At 43.1% G+C, this 23,429-nt stretch overlaps 1 protein-coding gene across 8 annotated transcripts in view; it reads left to right on the forward strand.

The window, feature by feature from the left end:
* LOC109866606 (syntaxin-binding protein 5) overlaps positions 1 to 23,429 on the forward strand; it is a 147,847-nt gene that overhangs the window by 100,757 nt on the left and 23,661 nt on the right. For all 8 annotated transcript variants that reach the window (XM_031800535.1, XM_031800537.1, XM_031800541.1 and 5 more), the window contains exons 6-10: positions 1,465 to 1,528; positions 2,694 to 2,777; positions 18,693 to 18,816; positions 19,741 to 19,819; positions 20,177 to 20,331. In XM_031800535.1, the coding sequence (XP_031656395.1) occupies positions 1,465 to 1,528; positions 2,694 to 2,777; positions 18,693 to 18,816; positions 19,741 to 19,819; positions 20,177 to 20,331 (506 nt within the window). The remainder of the gene's footprint in view (positions 1 to 1,464; positions 1,529 to 2,693; positions 2,778 to 18,692; positions 18,817 to 19,740; positions 19,820 to 20,176; positions 20,332 to 23,429) is intronic.

Genomic DNA, 23,429 nt, shown 5'->3' on the forward strand with positions numbered 1-23,429 from the left:
ACAGGACATGGTTGATGGTCTTTGATGGTGTTTGTGTGATATCCGCTATGGGACATTGAGTTTGATGGCATATAGATAGATGGTAGGTGTTCTATTGCATATGTGATGCATTCAATATGACATTCACATATATGGGCAGGTGTTATCCATTATGAGAGAAGTCTGTGTGTGGAATTCAGGCCTCTGCACCTTAGATAGATTACTTTCATTCACACACACTTGCATAGGTGTGTGTATGTGTGTGTGTGATTGCCTCTATGTGGTTGCTGCATATTTTCAGGAGGCTGTCTGCACTCTGCACATCCTGGCTCTGTTTCCATGGTGATCCATTCTCCAAATCCTATGTGTGTGTGTGCATGCGTGCACATGTGCGTGTGTGTGTGCAGCAGAGAATGGGTTGGTTTGTAAGTAACAGTGTGACAGTGGCGAGGGGGATTAGATAAATAAACAACTCCAGCTGCAGTAACACCGAGTTAAAAACACTATCTGGTTAACACTGATAAATATAGACTCCGGCAACCATGGGCAACATCCCAATTCTCCATAGCCTCCTCTCCTCTCCTCTCCTCTCCTCTCCTCTCCTCTCCTCTCCTCTCCTCTCCTCTCCTCTCCTCTCCTCTCCTCTCCTCTCCTCTCCTCTCCTCTCCTCTCCTCTCCTCTCCTCTCCTCTCCTCTCCTCTCCTCTCCTCTCCTCTCCTCTCCTCTCCTCTCCTCTCCTCTCCTCTCCTCTCCTCTCCTCTCCTCTCGTCTCGTCTCGTCTCGTCTCGTCTCCTCTACTCTCCTCTACTCTACTCTACTCTACTCTACTCTACTTATCGCCTTTCCTTCATGACCCGAGTCATCCCCATCCCCATCCTCATACTCTATGTTAGCCATGATGGCAGTCTTTGGCATAGGGAGAGGAGAGAGACACTGAGGAAGAGAGGAGGACTGAGATGGAGATACGGAGATACACACACACACACACACGGACGCGCACGCATGCACACATACACACACACATACACACACACTACAGTACACACTCTCACAGGGGACTGACAGCCATCCATCTCTCCCTTCAGTAAGCTCCTGTCTTTGAAAGAGGACTCTCAGGGCTTCAGCAGTTAGCCCAGTCCTTCCCATGCTCTGTTTCAAATTGACTTTGTTCCTTTAGCTGCTCTAAGCTCAAAGTTGATCTTCTCTCTCACTATATGCCTGAGCTATCTATATCATGTGTGGGAACTCTAAACACATCTGTTGTATGTGACATCCCTTTGTTGAGGCTGAGGGGAGTGTCCCTTTGTTGAGGCTGAGGGGAGTGTCCCTTTGTTGAGGCTGAGAGGATTGTCCCTTTGATGAGGTTGAGGGGAGTGTCAACTTGATTAGGCTGAGGGGATTGTCCCTGATGAGACTCACCTTTATTCTCTCTCTCTCTCTCTCTCTCTCTCTCTCTCTCTCTCTCTCTCTCTCTCTCTCTCTCAGATCCTCCAAGGCCCACCCAGGTCCTGTGGTCCACATAAGTGACAACCCCATGGATGAGGGAAAGGTATGGAGTGGCTCTCTGCCCAAAAGTGGTGTACATTACATGTGTGTATCTTTCCTTCTTGTTGTTGAAGAGTGTGGCATGCCACTAATCCTTCTCTAAAGACCTCACACATCACTTGATTGTTCAGGTCTGACACTCACACATCTGTCCCTGCCTCCCTACCTCCCTGCCCCTCTCTCTGGATGTAGGTTTAGCCTTTATGAAACATTCAAGCTGGCTGAATCATTATTTCTCTTTTATTTGAATACACAGATAATCACTTTTGAAATATGAATGACTTGTCACAGCCACGGCTGTTCAGACGTTTATTTATCATTTATTTATGTTTCAGGACTCGGGTGCGAGAGGAGCTGAGTTCCAAAGAACAACAGAAAAATATAGATGGAAAATAATTCCTTATCATTTGAATTTCAATGAAGGCATTCTCGCACAGAGAGGTTTAAAGGTTCAATGCTGCCGTTTAAAAAAAATCTCAATATCAAATCATTTCTGGGTAACAATTAAGTACCTTAACTACCTGTGAATGTTTTTCAATTAAAATGGTCAAAAATAAACAAAAATAACTTCTTAAGCAAAGAGCCATTTCTCAAGCAATAATTCTGCTAGGACTGTCTGGGAGTGGTCTGAGTGGGGAGGGGAAACCTGAAGATTAGCTGTTTGTAGGTTTGTAACTCTCTTTCTTATTGGTATATTAACTAATTTACCGCTTGGTGATGTCACCAGGCAGGGTAAAACTCCATCCCATCAAAATAGGCTGAATTTTATGGAATTTAAGCTCAAAGGGAATTATCATCATGTTAACAATTTCACAGTATTATTCCAAACTCATAGTGTGGAAATATATATAAAACATAGGAAATTCATGTTTTTGAGTGCACTGGGCCTTAATTCAAATAAATCGTCCATTGTTTGGGGTATTTTGAAAATATCAACTTTAGGGGGCATGGTTTGGTTAACAATGTAAACAAAATGTAACAAAATGCACTTTTATTTACTTCAAGGTCAAGAGGTGATCAAATAAACTGTGATTCCTGTTTGTCTTCTATTTCATCCCACCATCCAACCGCAGGGTACCGTGGGAACGTTGAGCGTATTATTCCTTCTCTGATATGTCTGTCCTCACAGGTCCAAATCTCACTGGCTGTCTGTCAATTTTCCCTTCCAGCTCATCATTGGATATGAGGCTGGAATTGTGGTCTTGTGGGATCTGAAATCTAAGAAAGCAGACTACCGCTACACTTACGACGAGGTAGGCACCATCTCCTACAATGCCTTTCAGTACCTCTCTTCCTGTGATCTGGGTAATGCATGAAAATACAAAAAGAGAAATCAAATATTCATGAACTGCTTGATATAAATAGAATAGTGTGTGTGTACTGTATGTGTATACTGTGTGTGTGTACTGTATGTGTGTACTGTGTGTGTACTGTGTGTATACTGTGTGTGTATACTGTGTGTGTACTGTGTGTGTACTGTGTGTATACTGTGTGTGTATACTGTGCCTGTACTGTGTGTATACTGTGTGTGTACTTTGTGTGTACTGTGTGTATTCTGTGTGTATACTGTGTGTGTACTGTGTGTGTACTGTGTGTGTGTATGTGTGTGTGCACTGTGTTTTCCATATGCATTGTTTGCCTTTGAGAGATGACATTAAAAGGGGTTTAGAGTCTGTGAAGGACTGTTTGGTGTTCGTTCTGTGTGTACCCATACTGTATTTATTTTCTTAGTCAACCTTTTGTTCTGTTTCGTTGTGTTCTTGAACGTAGCCCTGTTTCTTTGTGTTCTTGAACGTAGCCCTGTCTTTAATTTTTGTTCATTGATTTCACCTGTGTTAGTTACTCACCTGGTCTCATCAGCTCCTTATTTAGTCCAGTTCATTCTGTTTGTGCCTTTGTGAAATATTGTTCGTTTCGACTCTACTAAGCCTTTTCCTAGCTCGTTTGTGAGAACCAGTTATAGCCTTCAGTCCTAGTTTTGATTCACCTGCCTGTTTGCCTACCTTTGTATGACCATTGCCTGCCTGTGACCACAATTCCTGCCTTCTGCGACGGCAAAATAAACACCTGCCCCTCTCTGTTTTCTGAATCTACACCTTTTTTTCCTTGAGTATTCAGTACAGAGTACCTCACTTAATAACGGAATGGATTCAGCGGCGCTACAGTGGCGCCTAACCCAGCAAGAGGAGCATATGGAGGAAATCTGCCATCTTTTCCGCCAGCCTATCCCTACTCCTCCGATGCCAGGTATCGTAACCCATAGCCCTTCATTCATATCCGTGCCTGGAAAATATGACGTTTCACCTGGGAAATGTCAGGGATTTCTGATGCAATGCAGCGACTACATTGAGCACAACCCCACAAACTTTGCCACAGACAAAGCCCTGGATTGGGCCACCGCCATATGGACTGCCAACAGCACAGAACTCGGATCCGAGACCCATTTCCACACCCTTTTCAAATAGGTATTCGATCACTCTCCTTCCGGTCATCCTATAGGAGACCTCCTCATAGAACTTCAACAAGGACGCACTTCAGCTTCCGACTATGCCCTCGAGTTCTGCACCATGGCTGCAGGGAGTGGATGGAATGAGGCTGCTTTACTTACCATCTACCGGAGAGGGCTCAACAGAGAACTTCAGGCAGAGCTGGCCTGTAGAGGTGACCTTCAGGATTTAAATCAATACAGTCGTATGTCCATCTCCATCGACCACCTCATCGCCGACCGCCGAAGAACTCTGCCACCCAGGAACACGAAACCTTCTCTTTCCATGATTCCGTCATCCTGTACGAGTCTTCCAGAGCCCATGCAGTTGGGCCATGCTCCTCTCCCGTGTATCGAACATCAAAGGCGGATCCAAGAAGGGCTCTAGAAGGCTTGATAGATTCGGGGGGAGCAGGTAGACTGTGCTATTGACTTACTCCCTGGAGTGTCCCCACCGAAGGGTCGTGTTTTCCCCCTATCTATCCTGGAAAATGAGGCAATGGAGAACTACATTGATTACACTCAAATGGTTTAATTCGTCCTTCTGCCCTGGCTGCGTCCAGCTTCTTTGCTGGAAAGAAGTACAGTGGTCTCCGTCCATGTGTTGATTACCGTTCCCTGAATGACGTCACGGTCAATAACCGTTTCCCCATTCCTCTGATCCCAGCGACCCTTGAACAAGAGGGCCAAGCCAACATCTATACAAAACTTGACCTGCGAAGTACATATAACCTTGTCCGTATACGTGAAGGCGACGAATGGAAGATGGTCTTTATCACCACACGAGAGCACTACCAATACCTGGTCAGGCCCTACGGCCCTATTAACACCCCCGTTGTCTTCCGATCCTTTGTGAACAAGGTTTTCCAGGATATGATCAACCCCTTTCTCATTGTCTACATTGATGACATCCTGATTTACTCTCACTTCCTTAAGGACAAAATGTTCTTCAATGGCTCCTTGACCATAACCTTTATGTGAAGACTGAAAAGAGCACCTTCCATGTTTCGTACTGACATCTGAAGGGGTCAGCATGGATGAGAACAGTCACCACCGTCAGTAAATGGCCCAAACCCACCCCCGTTAAGGAACGTTTCATTGGGTACTCCAATTACTATCGCCGGTTCATTCGGAACTTCAGTTCTACTGCCGCTCCCCTCACTGCCCTTACCAGCCAAAAGACCCGGACCCTTCAATAGACTGATACCGCCCTGACTGCTTTCAACAACTTGAAACGCCTCTTCACCTCAGCTCCTGTCCTTCACCAACCTGATCCGACTCTTCCTTTCACCCCGGAGGTGGATGCCTTAAGTAGGAGCCATATTCTCTCAGCGGGTGGGAACACCTCCAAAATCACATCCCTGTGCTGCCTTCTCCAGGAAATGATCCTCCGCTGAGAGGAATGTACGGTGTGTGGAACAAGAGAACTCCTCGCGATCAAGCTGGCCCTCGGAGTGGCGCCACTGGTTGGAGGGCGCCACAACATCCCTTTCTCGTCCGAACAGATCATTGTAATTTTGAATATATCAGAGGGGCCAAGAGGTTAAACTCCAGACAAGCCCGCTGGGCTCTTCACATGCTTCCATTTTCAAAATGTAAAAGCTGATGCTCTCTCCTGCCAGTTTGACCTTCTGACCAGTAACTCAGACCCTACACCCATTCTTCCATAAGGCAAGAGGAAGGGACTGGTACAGTGGGAGGTTCACTCTGCCATACAAGAAGCACTAACCTCTGACCCGGCTCCTCCTGAGACAGCAGCTGGGAGGAGTTACATACCAGCAGCTATTAGACCCCAACTGATGCAATTGTTTCACATGTACTTGGGGTCTGAACATCCAGGCATTACAAGAATCACCAAACTTCTAGCCCGTAAGTTCTGGCTGTCCTCAATGGCATCTGACGTAAGGGATTACTTACACTCCTGTCCAGTCTGTGCCCAAACCAAAAGCCCTCATCATCTCCCTTCCGGTAAGCTTCAACATTTGCCAATCCCTCAGACCCTGGTCCCACGTAGCTGTTGACTTCATCCCAGACCTTCCTGAATCCTCTAACGCCACCATCCTTAACATAGTAGACCGTTTTTCAAAAATGTGTTGTCTGGTTCCTCTTCCTCATTTACCTAACGCCATGGAATTGGCTGAGTGTATGTTCCAGCAGGTGTTCCATCTGTATGGGATTCCGGAGGACATCATCTCTGCCTGTGACCACGAATCCTTCCTTCTGTGACGGCAAAATAAACACCCGCCACTCTCTGCGCGTGAATCTACACCTTTTTTCTCCCGGAGTATTCATTACAGTTACAATAGTTTGGAACCCAATCCTACAGCGTGTAGTCTCTCAGAACCACGGATGTCCCACTGTCTTACCTGTGGACCTCAATTTCTAGAGCATCGGCCATTTGTGTTTCCTTTTTTTCCAAGCCAACATCCGTTTCTAACAAAAAAATGCTAATAGAAAAACACAAACATCACATAATGACTTGGTATCCCCAGCCTCATAATAACCAGTTAAGAAGGAGTCAGAAACCCTGGTGCCAAACAGATCGAGTAGCTTTAAAAAGACACACACAGAGTCGTAGCTTTAAAAAGACACACACCGAGTCAGGCTTAGAGTAATGAGTTTATGTTAACACCCGTGCTACCGTTCACCTCATTTACAATGTGACAACACAAGGACAACATGGCCCTGTGGTGACTCTCCCTGATGAATAGGATGCTCCCTCTTTATTGTGCATTCTCTCTCTCTCCCCTGGGTGAGATGATATCTCTCTCTCTCTCCTCCTCCCTGGTCCAAAGGCTTATGTAGTGAATCTCCTTGGCAGCTATGTTCTCTCCTCTCAACCCTGTAACACCTCCCCAGAGACCTACTTCTCTACACCGCTGCTGCTTCAGTACTCTGGAGCTCATGAACACTGGGGAAAACAGCATTGTATTCACATCACTGCCATGCTCTGGCATTACAGCTCATGTTCTGCTGTCATCACCTGTCACTAATTACTGATTCAGGGTCAGATCTATGATCGTCAGTCTAAACCTGGCTATTAAGAGCTGAACCAGTTTTGAAGGGCATATAGCCCATATAGCCCTGTTTGTTCAGGTTTGTATCACTGATTCTGGATCAGCAATAGATGTCCCAGTCTTAACTTTAGTGGTGAAGAACTAAACATAAAAGCTGGCCTCTAACCAGTTTTAAAGGGTGTAGAATAGCATTCGATTCTGTAGAATAGACTATGGGGAGATTTAATTATGATAACTCTGGATTCCTAGATGGGGCTCTGGCCAACACATTAAGTAATGGATTAAAATGCTAAGTATATACTTATACTTATATACCAGGATAGATGTGCAGGCTTTTCTGATGGCGCTGCAAGTTTCTGAAAGACTGGCTGGATGTATATACAGGATCATGGTACTGTATCAGTGGTTTTGCTGCGTAGACTGGGCGTGATGACAAAGGAAGTTTTGCCATCGTTATGGCTGGCAGAAGGGCAGGGTCTGGAGTTCCTCGGACTTCAAAATCTTTAAGTTGTGTGAGGAAACAGTATTTTGGGGAAAATGTTTGTAATTGCAGGAAACTATCTCTGTAACTGTCAGGGGAATGGCCAGCGGTCACCTGGCGCTTAGAGCGTAGTGTATAGAGTGAATGGGAATAGAGCATAGGACATAGGGAATGGGGTATAGGACATAGGGAATAGGGTATACAGCATATGGAATAGGGTATAGGACATAGGGAATAGGGTTTAAGGCACAGTGGATAGGGTATAGGACATAGAGAATAGTGTATACACCATAGGGTATAGGACATAGGGAATAGGGTACAAGACATAGAGAAAAGGGTATAGGGGACAGGGAATAGGGTTTAGGGAAGAGAGAATAGGGTATAGGGTATGTGACATAGGGAATAGGGTATATGATATAGGGAATATAGTATAGGACATAGAGAACAAGGTATATGACATAGGGAATAGGGTATACAGCATATGGAATAGGGTATAGGACATAGGGAATAGGGTTTAAGGCACAGTGGATAGGGTATATGACATAGGGAATAGGGTATATGATATAGGGAATAGAGTATAGGACATAGAGAACAAGGTATATGACATAGGGGATAGGGTGTAGGACATAGAGAATAGATTATAGGACATCGAGAATAGAGTATAGGACATAGGGAATAGGGTATAGGACATCGAGCATAGGGAATAGGGTATAGGACATTGAGAATGGGGTATAGGACAGAGAATATAGTATAGGACATAGGGAATAGGGTATAGGACATTGAGAATAGGGTATAGGACATAGGGAATAGAGGTGGAGGACACTGGCTGTAGCCTTGTCCTCAAGTTTCTCTAGTTGTGTTAGAACATCTTAGACACCCTCACTAATTACAGGAAACACTGTATTTTTGTCACACCTAACCACAGTATGTATGTATTCCAACCCTCACAAACAGTTTACAGCATTCCTTCCTCCATTGTGTCTCTCCCCCAGAATTTTTCCTGTTCATGGCTCAGTGCTATCTCTGCAGGTGCAGTCACTGTGAGCACCAGAGAGAAGATGGAGAAGAAGAGAGCATCAGTCACCTCAGCCCTGCGTTGTCTGACTAAATGCCTCATCCTTCTCCTACTGATGAATAGCCTGCCTACACTGGAGCCTGTTTCTGATTTTTCTCTCTCTTTTCTCTCTCACTCTCCATCTTTCCTGCTCCTTCTTTCATTTTGTCATTCTCTCCCTCTTAACCCCCCCTCTCAGTTCACCACCTCCCTCCCACCCTCCGTCCCTCTCTAGCTGAATAAATACAAGTAGGTGTGAGGGGATAAACACACACCTCCACACACCTTCGCACACACACCTTCTCACACACGCACAGCACACACTCACCACACACACACACACACACACGAAAGGCTGTTATAGCAGTGGGATTGGAATAATCATGGCAGTGATAGAGATCATCATTCCATTTTGTGTAAATAAGCAAACTCTCACCTCAGTACCCTATGTATGTGTGTATGTGCACTTAACAGAAAACCAAAACCCTTTCTCATACTCGAGCCAATGTGATGACTTTCCAGATAGTGGTTGTATTGGCTCAAATCTTAACCTATGCTGAACAAAACTATAAAAGCAACATGCAACAATTTCAACGATTTGACTGAGTTACAGTTCATAAAAGGAAATCAGTCGATTGAAATAAATTCATTACGACATAATCTATGGATTTCACATGACTGGGAATACAGATATGCATCTGTTGGTCACAGATACCTTTAAAAAAAAGTAGGGGCGTGGATCAGAACACCTGTCAGTATCTGGTGTGACCACCATTTGCCTCCTTCGCATACAGTAGAGTTGATCAGGCTGTTGATTGTGGCTTGTGGAATGTTGTGCCAATTCTCTTTAATGGCTGTGCAAAGTCGCTGGATATTGGCGGGAACTGGAGCCAGCTTATGCTCGCTAACAGGGATATAAACAAATTTGTTCACTTTTTGTGAGTATGGAACATTTCTGGGATAGTTATTTTATTTCAGCTCATGAAACATGGGACCGACACTTTACATGTTGCTTTATATTTTTGATCAGTATATATGCAATTGACATTGCACCTATTGAATAGAATACACTGAGACATATAAAAAGCATGAACTATTTCTAGTAGCCAGATACCATTCATTCATTCAGCAATTCGTTGTGCTAATGGGACACTTGGCAGATGTGGTATTATCTCCATTAGCAACAGGAATGGCCATGTATATTAGTTCTAGCTCTATTCCGGGGATGGGCAACATTGATGGGGGTGGGGGCCACAAAAAATCTGAAATCATTGTGAGGGGCCGCAGTTGCTCGCGGGTCTGCTTACACACATCCATACCCACACATTCAGTTAGAGCTGGCCCCAACCTTTTGGGGGCCCTAAGTGAAATGTTTTTGGGGGACCCCCCCACTGTGCGTGTAAAACATTATTGACAGCGGAGAGAAACATTTTAAGTTTTAAAGCACATTTTCTGCAACTCTACTCAATTTGCCATAGGGCAGAGAGAAATGTTTTCTGTTTTGAATATATTATCTGAGTGAGAGTTACTAACAAAATCAATGGGTCGAGAAAAGCGAGATGGCAAAGCGGACAGTGTCCTTCACCTGGCACTGTGAGAGGAGTGTTTGACACACATTTGAGGTCTGGACAGGTCCTGTCACTGTTGGAACATGACAAGGCTGGGTCTCCCTAAAGCATAGTAGCACTAAGATCATCTTCATTTCACTGAATCTAAATGGACGAAGGATGATGTTAGTGATACAATGCCCAGGTCTTCCTCTCAGTACTCTAGAGCTGGAGTCTCACAGAGACAGGTACTCAAAACCAATGTACACTAACACAATACATCCTCCACTACAGATAATCTAACACACACTATTATAGGACAACCCCCATCACAGATCCTCTAACACATACTATTATAGGACAACCCCATCACAGATCCTCTAACACACACTATTATAGGACAACCCCCATCACAGATCCTCTAACACACACTATCATAGGACAACCCCAATCACAGATCCTCTAACACATACTATTATAGGACAACCCCCATCACAGATCCTCTAACACATACTATTATAGGACAACCCCCATCACAGATCCTCTAACACACACTATTATAGGACAACCCCCATCACAGATCATCTAACACACACTATTATAGGACAACCCCCATCACAGATCATCTAACACACACTATCATAGGACAACCCCCATCACAGGTCATCTAACACACACTATCATAGGACAACCCTCATCACAGATCCTCTAACACATACTATCATAGGACAACCCTCATCACAGATCCTCTAACACACACTATTATAGGACAACCCCCATCACAGATCCTCTAACACATACTATTATAGGACAACCCCCATCACAGATCCTCTAACACACACTATTATAGGACAACCCCATCACAGATCATCTAACACACACTATCATAGGACAACCCCATCACAGATCATCTAACACACACTATCATAGGACAACCCCATCACAGATCATCTAACACACACTAGCATAGTGTGTGTTAGATGGCATCGATGGTGCTGGAGAAAAGGGCAGACGTTTTATTTGCCCTCAACCGATTGTGTTTTTTTGTTTGTTTATTTGCGTTGATTTGAACTTGTTTTGTAACTTATTTGGTACATAATGTTGCCGCTACCGTCTCTTATGACCAAAAATAACTTCTGGACATCAGGACTGCGATTACTCACCACTGACTGGCAGAATCCTTTTTTTCCTTTAACGAGACCGACGCGAACAATATGCTGCTTTCTCGGGAACAGGCCCAGATCCCCATGATTTGCATGAAGAAGAGGCAGAGAAAAAGGGTCCGGAGGGCAGACTGCTTTCTGAGAATTCGTAGGCGATCTAATAAACCCTCACTTCCTTCCATTCTGCTAGCAAACGTGCAATCTTTGGACAATAAAATAGATGACCTAAAATAGATAAAATAGATGAAACTACCAACGGGACAAAACTGTAATATCTTATTCTTCACGGAGTCGTGGCTGAACGACGACACTATCAACATACAGCTGGCTAGTTTACGCTGCACCGGCAGCATAGAACAGAGGCATCTGGTGAGACAAAGTGGCGGCGCACTATGTATTTTTGTAAATAACAGCCGGTGCACGATATCTAAGGAAGTCTTCGAGCTATTGCTCTCCTGAGGTAGAGTATCTCATGATAAACTGGAGACCTAACTACCTACCTAGAGAGTTTTCATCTGTATTTTTCGTAGCTGTTTACATACAGTGGCTTGCGAAAGTATTTACCCCCCTTGGCAATTTTCCTATTTTGTTGCCTTACAACCTGGAATTCAAATGGATTTCTGGGGGGTTTGAATCATTTGATTTACACAACATGCCTACCACTTTGAAAATGCAAAGTGAATGAGACAAAAATCAGAACTTGAGCGTGCATAACTATTCAATACTTTGTAGAGCCACATTTTGCAGCAATTACAGCTGCAAGTCTCTTGGGGTACATCTCTATAAGCTTGGCACATCTAGCCTCGAGGATTGTTGCCCATTCTTCGAGGCGAAACTGCTCCAGCTCCTTCAAGTTGGATGGGTTCCGCTGGTGTACAGCAATCTTTAAGTCATACCACAGATTCTCAATTGGATTTAAGTCTGGGCTTTGACTAGGCCATTCCAAGACAATTAAATGTTTCCCCTTAAACCACTCAAGTGTTGCTTTAGCAGTATGCTTTGGGTCATTGTCGTGCTGGAAGGTGTGCCTCCTTCCCAGTCTCAAATCTCTGGAAGACTGAAACAGCTGTCCCTCAAGAATTTCCCTGTATTTAGCGCCATCCATCATTCCTTCAATTCTGACCAGTTTCCCAGTCCCTGCCGATGAAAAACATCCCCACTGCATGATGCTGCCACCACCACGCTTCACTGTGGGGATGATGTTCTCGGGGTGATGAGAAGTGTTGGGTTTGTGCCAGACATAGTGTTTTCCTTGATGGACAAAAAGCACAATTTTAGTCTCATCTGATGAATGCCCTCCTTGCCTGGTCTGTGAGTTTTGGGGGGCGGCCCTCTCTTGGCAGGTTTGTTGTGGTGCCATACTCTTTAAATTTTTTTAATAATGGATTTAATGAAGCTCCATGGGATGTTCAAAGTTTCTGATATTTTTTTATAACCCAACACTGATTTGTACTTCTCCACAACGTTGTCCCTGACCTGGGGGCATTCATCAGAGAGGCAACAAAGAGACCAAAGATAACCCTGAAGGAGCTGCAAAGCTCCACAGTGGAGATTGGGGTATCTGTGCATAGGACCATTTTAAGCCATACACTTCACAGAGCTGGGCTTTACGAAAGAGAAAAAAAAAATAAGCAAACAGGTTTGGTGTTTTCCAAAAGGCATGTGGGAGACTCCCCCAAACATAAGGAAGAAGGTACTCTGGTCAGATGAGACTAAAATTGTGCTTTTTGTCCATCAAGGAAAACACTATGTCTGGCTACCCAGACTATTTTCGTTGCCCCCCCCCCTCTTTTACACCTCTGCTACTCTGTTGTTATCATCTATGCATAGTCACCTTAATATCTCTACCTACATGTAAATATTACCTCAACTAACCAGTACCCCAGACATTGACTCTGTATCGGTACCCCCTGTATATAGTCTCGCTATTGTTATTTTACTACTGCTGTTTAATTACTTGTTACTTTTATTTCTTATTCTTATCCATATTTTTTTTACTGCGTTGTTGGTTTGGGGCTCGTAAGTAAGCATTTCACTGTAAGGTCTACAGACCTGTTGTATTCGGTGCATGTGACTAATAAAATTGGATTTGATGTGGCAAGATCTCTAATACACACTGACACACACTGTTATAGGCTTTTAACAGACCTCTACCTGTCAATATCTGTCTTACTGAAGGGGTCTTAATAAATCTTGTTAAGCCTATGGGTTCCCCTCCAGGAACTACACCCCCCCGTTCAGCAGAAACGGTGGCGCAGGGAATGCAAAAATATTCTTAGAAATATTTAACCTCCACATATTAACAAGTTCAATACCTCAAATGAAAGATAAACACCTTGTTCATCTACCCAGCGTGTCAGATTTTTTAAATGTTTTAGGGCGAAAACACAGCATATATTTATGTTAGACCACCACCAAAACAAAGAGAAAACGTAGCCATTTTGTACCACAAAAGATCAAATGACATTCACTAACCTCTTGAAAATCTTCATCAGATGACAGTCATATGACATGTTACACAGTACATTTATGTTTTGTTTGATAATATTCATTTTATATCCATAAATCTCGGTTTACATTGTCGCCATGTTCAGAAAATTCTCCAAAATGTCCGGAGGAATTATAGAAAGCTACGCCAGATAACAGAAATACTCATCATAAACTTTGACTAAAGATACATGTTCTACATACAATTAAAAAGATACACTGGTTCTTAATGCAACCGCTGTGTCACATTTTTTTTACGTTATGGAAAAAGCCTAACATTGCAATAATCTGAGACAGCACTGATGATCTTCGATCAGAATGTAGTGCAAGGAGTCCTAGTTCAACAATAAATCGTTTTGTTTCATAATGTTCAATTCTAGTGTCCATGTAGCAGCATTTGCTACCACTTTCAGCTCAAATGCCCAAAAAATGACTTCTGGTCCAGGATAATATTGCATCAAAACTTCCAAATTACATATTACAGGTCGACGAAACTGGTCAAACTAAGTGCAGAATCAATCTTCAGGATGTTATGATCATACAGATCGAATAGCATTCCAACCGGATCATCCTAATTCATCTGGGGCTGATTGGAACAGACGAAGCACTCCAACGCATACGCGCCTTCAAGCACATGAATCTTTTGCAACACTCTAGCTTTCCTTCCCATTAGGTCAAAGTTCACAGCAAATGCTCCATTACACTTTCTACTGAATGAGGACATCTAGTGGAAGACATAGGAAGTGTTTCCAGATCCATAACTTGTTGGGAAGGCAGGGGGCGATGACGTCAAAGTTGCCCCAACTTTCAGGATTTCAAAACTAGTTTGCAAGATTGACTGCCCTTTGAGTTCTGTTATACTCACAGACATAATTCAAACGGTTTTAGAAACTTCAGAGTGTTTTCTATCCAATATTAATTATAATATGCATATATTAGCAATTTAGGACAGATTTTGATGCAGTTCACTATGGGCACGCAATTCATCCAAAGGGGAAATACTGCCCCCTATCCTTAACAAGATCTGTTGACATTTACAGTATGTACATGTCCTGTCCTGTGGAGTAGCATTGATTTTTCGACAGTTTCTCTTCTGTTAGTACGTTTGTTTGTTTGTGTTTATGTACTGTGGCTGAACTTTAGTGAGGTTAAGGGAGTGTGACTAAGGATGTCTGGGAGGACGACACACTGCTGTCGTTACATAGATGCCCAGTCTGTCTCACACTGTAATAGGAGGAATGCACTCTAATTAGGCCCAACTGTCTCTATCTGTGTGTGTCTATATATGTGTCTGTGTCTTTGTCTGTGTGTGTTTCTGTGGGTGTGTTTATGTGTTGTTTTATGTGTGTGTGTTTCTGTGTGTTTCTGTGTGTTTCTGTGTGTTTCTGTGTGTTTCTGTGTGTTTCTGTGTGTGTGTTTCTGTGTATGTGTGTGTGTGTGTGTGTGTGTGTGTGTGTGTGTGTGTGTGTATGTGTGTGTGTGTATGTTTGTGTGTGTTTCTTTGTGTGTGTGTTTCTTTGTGTGTGTGTTTCTGTGTGTGTGTGTTTCTGTGTGTGTGTGTTTCTGTGTGTGTGTCGTTCTCTTTCTGTGTCTGTCTCTTTCTCCCCCTCTCTCTATACAGTATGTAAGTACATTAAGTGTACAAAACATTAGGTACACCTTCCAAATACACCTTCCTAATATATTTTCCCCTCAATTCGTCGAAGCATGGACTAGAAGATGTCGAAAGCGTTCCACAGGGATGCTGGCCCATGTTGACTCCAATGCTTCCCACAGTTGTGTTAAGTTGGCTGGATATCCTTTGAGTGATGGTCCATTCTTGATACACTCGGGAAACTGTTGAGCATGAAAAATCCAGCAGCGTTGCAGTTCTTGACACACTTAAATCAGTTCGCCTGGCACCTAAGTCTTTTGTCTTGCCCATTCAGCCTCTGAATGGCACACATACACAATCCATGTCTGAATTGTCTCAAGGCTTAAAAATCCTTCTTTATCCGCTTCATCTACACTGATTGAAATGGTTTTAACAAGTTACATCCATAAGGAATCATATCCTTCACCTGGATTCACCTGGTTAATCTGTCATGGAAAGATCAGTTGTTCCTAATGTTTTGTACACTTAGATATATACTATCTCTCTCTCTCTCTCTCTCTCTCTCTCTCTCGGTCTGCCTGTCTTAGTATTTTTGCATTTCTTTTTGTCGTGTGCGTGCAAGAGTGTGTGTGTGAGGTTGTGGGTTTGAGTGTGTGTGTGAGGTTGTGGGTTTGAGTGTGTGTGTGAGGTTGTGGGTTTGAGTGTGTGTGTGAGGTTGTGGGTTTGAGTGTGTGTGTGACTCACTGTCTCATCCCAAAAGACCATTCTCTGAAAGGAGCATAATGTAAGTCATTAAATTAGTATTCTTAATGGGTATTATTTGATATGAAGAGAACCATGTGTTTCAATTACCTGCTAATTGTCCAACTAACCATAATGTATTGTCTCTGCTCCATGGGACTGTCAACCTGAACAATGCACTGTTATATTTCTATATCCTGTTGAAGTGACGCACTGTGTGGTTACATTCACCTTAAAATGCTTGAGCTGAGAAATGTTTTCTAAGTATTTCAATATTGGCACGAGTGTTTGTGTGTGCGTCTGTGCTAGCGGGTGTGTTTTAATAATGAGTTTTAATAATGAGCTGTAAGACAGCAGTAAGCCGGTCTGTTTTTTCCGGTGTGCTTTAATAATGATGAAGCAGCAATTTTATTAATTTGTTGTCGGTCGCTAAATCACTTTCTGCCTTGCCAAAATAGAAATAAAGTTGTTGGGTTTATGCAAAGCAGAGGGAGGGAGGGCATTCTTAATGACAAAATAATGAGTCTTCAATTTCAACCCACCGCATCATAATTCCACTCCACCCCATCCCCACTCCTATCTGTCTGATTTCTGCTCTTAGCTTATCTTTGTATCTCCCATCCTTGAGCTTTTGCTGAACGTTTATAATGTAGGGAGAGTTTTTATGTAAAAAATGTATAGCATTTTTTGAAGTGTTTCTCAGGTTGTCTCAGTGAGGTTTTGCTTTAGCAGGTCTGGCGCTAGTCGTTAGCTTATGCTGCCTGCCTCCTCATAGCCAGGTGCTCTTTCTATGTCTTTCTATGTCTTTCTATGTCTTTCTATGTCTTTCTATGCCTTTCTATGTCTTTCTATGTCTTTCTATGTCTCTCTCTCTCTCTCTCTCTCTCTCTCTCTCTCTCTCTCTCTCTCTCTCTCTCTCTCTCTCTCTCTCTTCAATGGCGATAACACTTGTCTCTGTCAATGGGGTTAACACTTGTCTCTGTCAATGGGGTTAACACTTGTCTCTGTCAATGGGGTTAACACTTGTCTCTGTCAATGGGGTTAACACTTGTCTCTGTCAATGGGGTTAACACTTGTCTCTGTCAATGGGGATAACACTTGTCTCTGTCAATGGCGATAACACTTGTCTCTGTCAATGGCGATAACACTTGTCTCTGTCAATGGGGATAACACTTGTCTCTGTCAATGGCGATAACACTTGTCTCTGTCAATGGCGATAACACTTGTTTCTGTCAATGGCGATAACACTTGTCTATGTCAATGGCGATAACACTTGTCTCTGTCAATGGCGATAACACTTGTCTCTGTCAATGGGGTTAACACTTGTCTCTGTCAATGGGGTTAACACTTGTCTCTGTCAATGGGGTTAACACTTGTCTCTGTCAATGGGGTTAACACTTGTCTCTGTCAATGGGGTTAACACTTGTCTCTGTCAATGGGGTTAACACTTGTCTCTGTCAATGGGGTTAACACTTGTCTCTGTCAATGGGGTTAACACTTGTCTCTGTCAATGGGGTTAACACTTGTCTCTGTCAATGGCGATAACACTTGTCTCTGTCAATGGGGTTAACACTTGTCTCTGTCAATGGCGATAACACTTGTCTCTTCAATGGGGATAACACTTGTCTCTGTCAATGGGGTTAACACTTGTCTCTGTCAATGGGGTTAACACTTGTCTCTGTCAATGGCGATAACACTTGTCTCTTCAATGGGGATAACACTTGTCTCTGTCAATGGGGATAACACTTGTCTCTGTCAATGGGGATAACACTTGTCTCTGTCAATGGGGTTAACACTTGTCTCTGTCAATGGGGATAACACTTGTCTCTGTCAATGGGGTTAACACTTGTCTCTGTCAATGGGGATAACACTTGTCTCTGTCAATGGGGATAACACTTGTCTCTGTCAATGGGGTTAACACTTGTCTCTGCAATGGGGATAACACTTGTTTCTCTTCAACGGGGATAACACTTGTCTCTGTCAATGGGGTTAACACTTGTCTCTGTCAATGGGGTTAACACTTGTCTCTTCAATGGGGTTAACACTTGTCTCTGTCAATGGGGATAACACTTGTCTCTTCAACAGGGATAACACTTGTCTCTGTCAATGGCGATAACACTTTTTAGCACTGTCACATTTAAACCACCTTTGAACCACCTTTGTGCATTATGATTGTACAGATATATCGGCATTTAGCCATGATCTGTAATGAATGATTATACTGTACTGTAGCTATATAATGCATCATAAATGATCATTCATTTATAATGCATGCTACACAGGTGGTTGATAGAAGGTTGTACCATGTTTCAGGGATGTACATGACGTAACCAAATGTAAACTCTGCCTTGCAACCCTCCTCTACTCTAACATCACAACAGCCATCTGCTGAACACAGCATAATCCACACTAAGGCGTGGGCATAATAGTCACATGTGAACACACCGTATGTCCATAGGAGAAACCTTATACGTGAACAGTATGTGTGTGAGAGGTACAACTGTACCTGGTAACTGGTACTGCTACAAATGGTTTCCCACTGTGATTAAGTGGCCCTCTTCTTCCTGTCCCTCACTTCCTGCTTCCTGTGGTTTCCTAGGCGATCCACTCGGTTGCCTGGCACCATGAGGGCAAGCAGTTCATCTGTAGTCACTCAGACGGAACGCTCACCATATGGAACATCAAGGGCCAGGGCAAGCCATTTCAGACAATCACCCCACATGGTAAGCTTGAACACACACACACACACACACACACACACACACACACACACACACACACACACACACACACACACACACACACACACACACACACACACACACACACACACACACATACACACACATACACACACACACATACTAAGAATTTGACTTGGTGATATGGGGCTGCAAGTGATAGACAACATTTAGAGACAGAATACAGACAGAGGAATTTACACAAAGTAAACATACATTATTTACAAAATAGATCAAATAAAGTGAACAAGGGTTTAATTTACTCTGTGTTAAACGTTTCCTTCCCTGATGTGACTTTGTCCCCCCCCCACCCCCCTCTTAGAGACAACTAAGAGAAAGGGAGTTGAAAGAAAGCAAGAGAACTTTGAACCCCATTCTTAAATTGCCATGTTATTGTTCTTGTGTACAGTGTAATGGGGAAAGGATTCCATTGAAACAGTTTTGAATAAGTTGTTTTCCCTGCTGCTGCATGCGTAATCAATTTAGTATTTAATGAACAATTATGAAACTGTGTGTGACAGGTTTATGTGAAATTAAAAAAGGCTTCCCTTTAAGAAATTTAATTAAGGCTAGATAATTGTCAATTATTACAATAAATTGTGATTACATTCTTCCTTTTTAGTGTATACTTATTTGACCAACCCTTAAGTTGACTCCCTTTGTGCACATAGATTTTTGAATAAATGCTAGTATCTCGCTCCCTCTCTCTGATGGACAGGCCTGAATCACTGTCTGACACACACAGTGGCTGCTACTGCTCCATCAGGGAAATGTTGGAAGAAAAGTGAGCAGGAGAGAGTGGAGAGGAGAGAGGGCAAGGGAAAAGAGGAGAAAGGGAACAAAGCAGAGAGTAAGAGGGGAATGAAGAAGGGAACTAACAAGCTAAAGTGATCTGTTCTATTTCAGGAAAGCAGCCCAAGGATGGAAAGAAGCCAGAGCCCTGCAAACCCATCCTCAAAGTGGAATACAAGACCACTAGACTGGGGTAAGGATACGCTCACACACACACACACACACACACACACACACACACACACACACACACACACACACACACACACACACACACACACACACACACACACACACACACACACACACACACACACACACACACACAACCCTACGATGCTTGGAGAGATAATGAATATGGCATCTCTATAGCTTTCCATATGGACTTGTGTCTCATGTGTCTGTTCGTGTGTGTGTGTGATATATGTGTGTGTATGTCTGCGCCTGTCTGTGTGTGGTATATGTGTGTGTAAGTCTGCGTCCGTCTGTGTGTGGTATATGTGTGTGTATGTCTGCGTCTGTCTGTGTGTGGTATATGTGTGCTGTACAGAGACCCCTTCATGATCCTGTCTGGAGGTCTGTCGTATGACACGGTGGGTCGGCGGCCATGTCTGACGGTGATGCATGGGAAGAGTACAGCCGTGCTGGAGATGGACTATCCTATCGTAGACTTCCTCACGCTCTGTGAGACGCCATACTCTAACGGTCAGTGTGTGTGTGTGTGTGTGTGTGTGTGTGTGTGTGTGTGTGTGTGTGTGTGTGTGTGTGTCCATGTGTGTGGTTGTTTGTATGCTTGCTATATCATTATCTACAAATACCCCAGTAAGAGTGTGTTTATGAGTAGAATCAGTTTAATTAGCAACTACACTGACGGCTTTGTTGTTTCCAGCCGGTAATATGTTGTGTCCTAGCCCTTCTCAGCATTGACATTTGACCTTTCTGTTTTTGTATGTGTGTGAGACTGTGTGTGATGAATATAAAATATCCCAGGGGAGGTTTATGCTCGTGATTCTTTGTGGAGTACAATGAATGTTAGATTTGTATCTTCTCCCTTGTTCACAATAGCTGTCTGACCTGATTATGTTATTCAATTAATGCCCTGCCCTTTGTGAGATGATGTGTCTTGGGAGAGGGCTTTCATTGATGATGCTGTAGAGGTTCTGTCTTCTATATCATTATGTAATGACAGAGGTGTTGATTTTGGTGTCTTGTTTTGGGTTTGTTTTGCTAAGATGTGTGTGTTTCAATGGGAACCAATTGATTGGAGGTAGGAATAGACTTAATTCAATTGAATGGCATTTTACATCTTGTGCCGAAATGTCTGGGTCAGAGACGGGCTGAGTGGAGAACACACAGTGGAGTACCCTCCCCTCTTTACAACTCACATCTTACCTGCTCTATAGCCCCTGGTAGCCTTTAATGTAGGTCTGCATGGGTAATGAACCAGGTTAAGGTATGTTGGAGGTCTCAGCCTTCTTTTTCAAATGCCCTCATCTCAGTTAGCCCCAGATTGATGGGTGGTAGAGAACTCAGTCATCAGCCAAGGTGTCCTTCAAGGGGGAGAAGCAGTGTCCTCTACCACAGTGGAAATTGCTACCACGTTGCCTTTAACAAACTATATTTATTCATTGGTTTGATGCTATAGTTGATATCATGTTTGGATGCTTGTTGTTTTGGGTTGGTTTAAGAAGATTGACGCTCCAGTCAGTTGCTGGTTCAAATGGAACAGTAGGCCGCACTATTTTAGGATGCTGCATGATCAATGTTGTACATATTCAGACAATAGATGATGAAAATTGTGTCAATTATGTAAAAAATCTAAGCGGGGGGTGGTTACTAAGCGAACATATTGAATTGTTTTAAGATGGTCACACCAATGACCATTTAGCTATTTGAATTAGAATTTTAGGACCCCTTTACGTATACAACAAAATATATATATATAATCATATTTGATGAAACATTGAATTTGGCCTTACTGCTATTAGCCCATAGTATCGTGTTTCAAGGTAAGACCCAGATGCAGACTGTGTCGAAGTAACAATGTTTATTTCCACAACAGGGACAAAGGTACAGGACAGCATGCAGGCAGGCTCAGAGTCAGGTCAGGCAGGAGTTGGTAATCCAGAGTAGTGGGGCAAAGGTACAGGACGGCAGGCAGGCTCAGGGTCAGGTCAGGCAGGAGTTGGTAATCCAGAGTAGTGGGGCAAAGGTACAGGACGGCAGGCAGGCTCAGGGTCAGGTCAGGCAGGAGTTGGTAATCCAGAGTAGTGGGGCAAAGGTACAGGACGGCAGGTAGGCTCAGGGTCAGGTCAGGCAGAGGGATCAAAGTCAGGAAAAACTAGAAAACAGGAACTAAGACAAGACAGGACCATGGGGGAAAACGCTAGTAGGTTCTACGAACAAAACGATCTGGCAACAGACAAACAGAGAACACAGGTATAAATATACAGGGGATAACAGGAAAGATGGGCGACACCTGGAGGGGGGTAGAGTCAAGCACAAAGACAGGTGAAACAGATCAGGGTGTGACACAGAAACGCATTGAATAACATGGAAAAACAGATATTCAGAAAATAAATCAAAAGGAAGTTTGTTTTAAAGTGTCTGTCCTATATCTGAGAGATATAAGAAAGCTCAGGAAATTATTTATATATATTTTTACCGATATTTAACAAACAATGGGCCAAACTGTTTGGACGCTACAGATGTTTTTGTGAGATGACAGATTTTCGGGATATTTCATTGTCTGACAAACACCGCTGTAGTTCAGTGATATCTCAGATTTTGATGGGGATTTTTTTAATGCTAATTGATTTTCCAGAGGGAGCGGACATTGACATTAGGGGGTTCTTAAAAACATAAAATAATAACATCATCCTAAGAGTGTTGGGCCGAGCTGACTAGGAGAAAAATCTGTCAATGTGCCCTTGAGGAATTGCTCCTGTAAGTCGCTCTGCATTAGAGTGTTTGCTAAATAACTTAATTGTAATGTGATAACTTATTACATTAAGTGGGTAAAAGTTATTACATTAAGCCTTCATCATTTTTATTATATTAACCGGCAAGTTATTACATTAACCCGGCTTTATTACATAAAACAATGTAAAAGTTATTATAAATAAAAAAATTATAACATTCACCAGTACTATTACATTGACCGGTGCTATTACATTGACCGGTGCTATTACAATAACCGGTGCTATTACAATGACCGCTGCTATTACATTGACTGGTGCTATTACATTAACTGGTGCTATTACATTGGGCGGTGCTGTTACATTGACCGGTGCTGTTACATTGACCGGTGCTGTTACATTGATCGGTGCTATTACATTAACCGGTGCTATTACATTGACTGGTGCTATTACATTAACTGGTGCTATTACATTGATCGGTGCTATTACATTAACCGGTGCTATTACATTAACCGGTGCTATTACATTGACTGGTGCTATTACATTAACTGGTGCTATTACATTGGGCGGTGCTATTACATTAACTGGTGCTATTACATTAACCGGTGCTATTACATTGACTGGTGCTATTACATTAACTGGTGCTGTTACATTGACCGGTGCTGTTACATTGACCGGTGCTGTTACATTAACTGGTGCTATTACATTGACTGGTGCTATTACATTGACCGGTGCTGTTACATTGACCAGTGCTGTTACATTGACCGGTGCTGTTACATTGACCAGTGCTATTACATTGACCGGTGCTATTACATTGACCAGTGCTATTACATTGACCAGTGCTATTACATTGACCGGTGCTATTACATTGACTGGTGCTGTTAC

Source organism: Oncorhynchus kisutch, linkage group LG21 (assembly GCF_002021735.2).
Source record: "Oncorhynchus kisutch isolate 150728-3 linkage group LG21, Okis_V2, whole genome shotgun sequence".
Taxonomy (NCBI): Eukaryota; Metazoa; Chordata; class Actinopteri; order Salmoniformes; family Salmonidae; genus Oncorhynchus; species Oncorhynchus kisutch.